Source organism: Lathyrus oleraceus, chromosome 5 (genome assembly GCF_024323335.1).
Source record: "Lathyrus oleraceus cultivar Zhongwan6 chromosome 5, CAAS_Psat_ZW6_1.0, whole genome shotgun sequence".
Lineage (NCBI taxonomy): Eukaryota > Viridiplantae > Streptophyta > Magnoliopsida > Fabales > Fabaceae > Lathyrus > Lathyrus oleraceus.
Window position 1 is genome coordinate 212,158,934 of NC_066583.1, and position 4,893 is coordinate 212,163,826.

The window sequence follows — 4,893 nt, forward strand, 5'->3', positions numbered from 1 at the left end:
TGTTGTTGCTTGTAAGTCTAATTGTACAAACTACTAATAGTGAATTTTCTTTCTTGGGTTATGGACTCAGCCCCGTAGACGTAGGTGTAATTTCAACAAGCTGGATATACAATTGATTGTGTTCTTTATTGTTTTTCTGCTTCATCATTTATTACTGGTAAGTATAATAGTTCTGGTGTAATATGTCGAACATGTTGTCGAAGCATCGAGTTCGACATTTATCCTCGGAAGAAAAAAATTTAAGAATATTTGAACTAAATAAAAGATATATGATAGTGCATATGTCATGTTAAGTCTTATGATAAATGCATTTTGTAATATTCAGCTCCTTTAAACTCATTTGAAATAATCACATTATTAAACATTTCACGCCATTCCTTCCAAGCTTGATTAATACCATACAAAGATTTATCTAACTTAAATACCTTACTTTCTTATTCATAAACCACAAAGCCAGCCATCAAGTGTCTTCTTTTAAGTCGCCATTCATAAAATTAATTTTAACGTTCATTTGAAATACCTATTAATTATGAATAGTCATTAGTGTAATAAGTACCTTAATAGATGTCATCCTTTTAAATTATGAAAATATGTTGAATTAATCGATATTTTCTGTCTAAAATCTTCGTTTACAAGATGAGTCTTGTATTTCTCAATAATTCCATTAAATTTCAACTTGTTTTTTAAAATCCATTTAAAACATATCGATTTCTATTCAGGAGACAAGTCTACTATGTACTATAGATCCTGTCTTGTTAGATTCTTGATAATACATCTCATCTCCTATGGCTTGTAGTAAGTTTACATCTAAAGGAAACAAAACTTCTTACAGGTTTGTCGAATCCTCCATCGATGTATAGACCAAATAATGGGGTCCATAATTTTTAGCAATTGTTCATTACTTTCATTGCTTCGAATCACAAACATGAGTTGTTATGAATCAAATAGTCAATCGAGAGAAAATAAAATGTGGAAGGGGCAGTGAAACATGTATACTAGAAACAAAATGTGGAAAGCACAGTGAAACATGTATACTGTACATATTAACGTGTTAGACACACGTTAATATAATATGGGTAAGGCAGGTACAAAAAAATTTAGCACAAAAAATTAAACATTTAAGATAACCAAACATATTGTTCACAAAATCTGTATACTCCATAATGCACACCCCAAGGATGTTACCTCCTCTTAATTAACACTTGAAATCTCCATTTAACACATTGTGTCATCTCATTTATTCCAACAACCACCGTTCCAAAGCTATACTAGTACAGTATATAACTGCCTAAAGTGCAGCCCATATGCTATCCACTTATTCAAGGTACTCTAATCTATCTAAGCAATAAATAATAAACAAACATCATGGATTGCAAGTCTTGAAATTTAAATTTGTAGGCAAAGAAAATACTAGTACATCTGAAGTGCCAGAACCTAAAAGACTAGACGAGAGACTTATAACTTAAAATGACATAAAAACTGACTAGAAAAAAGGTAAGAAATGAGAGAGGGGGGGAGTGAGCAGCGAGCAGCAAGAGGTTCAACGTTGTAAGACGGTGGGGGCTTATGAGCAGAGAGAGAACACATATGTGGCTCGTTGCTCAACAACCTTTAATTCTTGATGTGCTAGGTACATAAATGCACATTTCACTTCACATCTGATTTATCATCATCACTACCACCAGCTACACCGCCACTTTTGCAGCTGACTGAGTCATCACCACCACTACTACTACCACCTGCTACCACCCTATGATCTCGACCCTCCATCTTATCATCTACAGCACCCATTGGAACCATGCTCCCCACTACTGGAAATGGCTTCGTTAACCGCTTCCCATCTCGGGGCGGCGAAAATACCACCGGCAGATAATGCTCCATCTCACACGGGAACTTTGAGTTCTTAAAATGCTCTTTCAAAGCTTCCAAACCCTTCAAATATAAATAAATAAATAAATCTTAATTTTTTCATCATATAACAATATACTACTAATACTCAAATATAATAATGTAGTACTAACCTGAACTCTGGCATAGGTAAGGTGGCAGATTTTTCTGGAGTTAAAAACCTCCCAACGTTGCTGCTGGAAGGCCTTGTAGAACCTTAGAGTAGCCTCCGGAGATGTCATATTCACGAACCCGTATCCCACGTTGCACTTGTTCCTGTCGAAATATATATCACGGATTTGCCATAATGTGCATTGGAGAAACACAAAAGAAAATAATAATAATAATAAAATAATGGTTGCACTTGCATTGCACAAGAAACATGATGAAAAACACTCCTTACTTGAAATCAATAGGAAGGTATACGAAGTCATAGGAAGATAGAGGCTTGTCATCGCCGTCGCCTATCTGATCGTTGCAGCGTATGCAGTGGTTGTCCAACATGTTCAAGAGTAGCTTCTGACTATATCCACTCAAACAAAACAAAATAAAATAAACAATACATTGTACAGTTCAATAGTACTTAAGAAAGCATGTATGTACTATTGGCACCTCCTTTTGTCTTTTTCTAAACTTTGTAGTATTTCAATAAGGGTATGATAGTAATTTTATTTATAAAAAAATATTTTTTATTTATTAATGTTAAATTAAAGAAAAAGACGGACCTGTATTTGTTGGGAATGTTTTTGATCATGAGAGTTGTTCTAGAATCGGATTCAACAATGGCATCTTCTTTGATTATATAACGAGTCTCATTCTTATAAGGTTGCTTCCCCTTCCAGTTCCATGGTTTTTCCCCAATGAATTCCCTAACGAAATTCCTCCTCGGGGAATAGTGGTTGTTTTCATCCCCATTCAAACTATTGGAACTCATGGAACCAGTCCTGAAATTCTTGTGAGAGAATTGCGGTGGACCAAAACGACGTTGCGGCGAGGGAGGTGGTGGAGGTGGAGGAGGAAAGTTGAAATGAAATGGCTTATTGGAGATATAGGAAAAATTAGGATTAGTTGAATGGAAGAATCTTCTTCCATAACTACTACTAAACTCAATAACAATTGATTTTCCTTGGATTTCTTTTCCATTCATTTCTTTCAAAGCTTTGCCAGCATCTCTTATGTCGAAAAACTCCACGAATCTTTGACTCTTTTTCTTCCCTGGAATTTCCCTCACTTCCTTTATGGCTCCTGTAATTAAACAAATATAAAAAAATAAAAAAGTGGACACACAAAAACACACAAAAAGAATGAGATAGAGACATGTCCTTCTATTAACATTTTTATTGTTTTTTATTATTTAAAAAAACACTCTACTTTCAGATCTCACTTCTGAAACAAAAAGGTGAAAAATAAATTAATTAAAAATTAAAAATTAAAATAATTAAAAAATTAAAAAATTAAAATAAAATAAGTGAATACCAAAAGGCTCGAAAACTTGTCGTAGCTGGTCAGGGGAAACGTCGTCGTCTAAGTTGAAAACGACAAGGGTTCCTTGATTCTGAATATCGGAAAAGACGTAGTGGGCCCAGAGTGGCACACCGGCGACAAGTCCAGGCGGAGGAGGTGGTGGAGCGGGATGAAATTGGGGCTGAGACATAGGGTTAAAGAACGAAACGCAGTGGACGTGGTGAGTACGAATGGCGGTGAACGCCGCCTCTGCGTGTCTCAGGTCGTAGAAATGAGCGGTCACGATTCCGTAACGGAAGGAATCGGTTTGGATAGCTCTGACTTCACCGAACGCCTGGAGATCTTTCCGGAGGTCGGATTCAGTGGTGGGAGGGACTGGACTGAGGAGAACGGAGCGGGTGGGTAAGGTGGAGAGATGCGGCGGAGGTGTGACGGCGAAATGAGGGTAGGGATAGGGAACTCCGACGGCGACGGAGAGGGGAATGGGATTTGTTGGAGTAAACTCTTGAGCCGTAGGGTTTAAGTTTCCTGGGTAAGGAACATTGATACCGGTTTCTCCCATATTTGTGGCTAATAGACTGGTTTTTGTTTTTGTGTCTCTGAGACTGAGGGAGTAGTGAAAGAAGTGAAAGAGTGAAATTGAAAAGGGGAAGAAACAGAGGAGGGACAGGAAGACGGGAGAAGGACAGACAAGAGAGAAGAAATGAATAGGAGTGGGCTGTTTTCCTCGTTCTTATTAATTTCCAATATCACTCACATTTCCTAAATATACTAATGTTCTTTCCCTTCTCCAACAAATATGCTCACTCTTCTTCTCCCCTCTATTTTATTTTTAGAGCTTTTAATAATCTATGCTATTTGATTTTAATCTAACGATTAATAAGCTTCTGATTTTATAGTGTTACACTACCTCTCGTTTTAATATTTTTTAATCTGAATTCTGGTCGTCCATTAAAATTAGTAAATTTTTAATTTTATCAAATAATCGAAATACATTGAATTAAATACATTGACACTATATATTCTTCCAGAAGAATTACATTAAATTATAATTTATTTTAAGAAATTAATGAGTATACACTTATAATATAAAATGAATTTATATTATTATATATATTATTCAGTATTATCATATAATTAATTTAAAATCATAATATAATATAATGAGATATAATTGATTTTAAATGTTAAATTATTTTAAAATGTGAATACATATTTTTTTTTTAAAATCAAATTTAACGGTGATGTTTATGTAAAGAAAAAATCATTATCATTTAATAAAAATATAATATTTTATCAAATCAAGTAGAAAGTTTAAAATTTTCAATCTTATTCAAAGGGATGGAATGTATGATAGTCATTGATTGATAATATAAAATAAATTTATATTCTCAATATATTACTCATTTTCTTTTTAAATTAGGTAATATTTAAGAAATTAATAAAAATTGACTTTATCATTTCAAATTTAGTAGTATTTACATTTTTTATTATTTTTAAATATCTGATTATTAAAATAATAAATGATTCTTTTTTATAAAA

The 4,893-nt window shown here is 33.9% G+C and overlaps 1 protein-coding gene across 1 annotated transcript; it reads right to left on the reverse strand.

Annotated features, from left to right (window-relative positions):
* Positions 1 to 1,154: 1,154 nt before the first annotated feature.
* On the reverse strand, positions 1,155 to 4,196 carry LOC127082995 (protein terminal ear1). Its single transcript, XM_051023232.1, has 5 exons — positions 3,364 to 4,196; positions 2,613 to 3,132; positions 2,291 to 2,410; positions 2,022 to 2,163; positions 1,155 to 1,932 (listed from the first exon to the last, which is right to left on the reverse strand). Exons 1-5 carry the CDS (start codon positions 3,911 to 3,913, stop codon positions 1,648 to 1,650), a joined length of 1,617 nt encoding a protein of 538 aa, XP_050879189.1. The 5' UTR covers positions 3,914 to 4,196; the 3' UTR covers positions 1,155 to 1,647.
* Positions 4,197 to 4,893: the final 697 nt, after the last annotated feature.

Coding starts and splice junctions, on each gene's coding strand:
- LOC127082995 (XM_051023232.1), bottom strand. CDS start 3,913: ATGGGAGAAACCGGTATCAATGTTCCTTACCCAGGAAACTTAAACCCT. Junction 2,164..2,290: donor TACCTTCCTATTGATTTCAA/GTAAGGAGTGTT, acceptor ATATTTCGACAG/GAACAAGTGCAACGTGGGAT. Junction 1,933..2,021: donor TTACCTATGCCAGAGTTCAG/GTTAGTACTACA, acceptor TTATATTTGAAG/GGTTTGGAAGCTTTGAAAGA.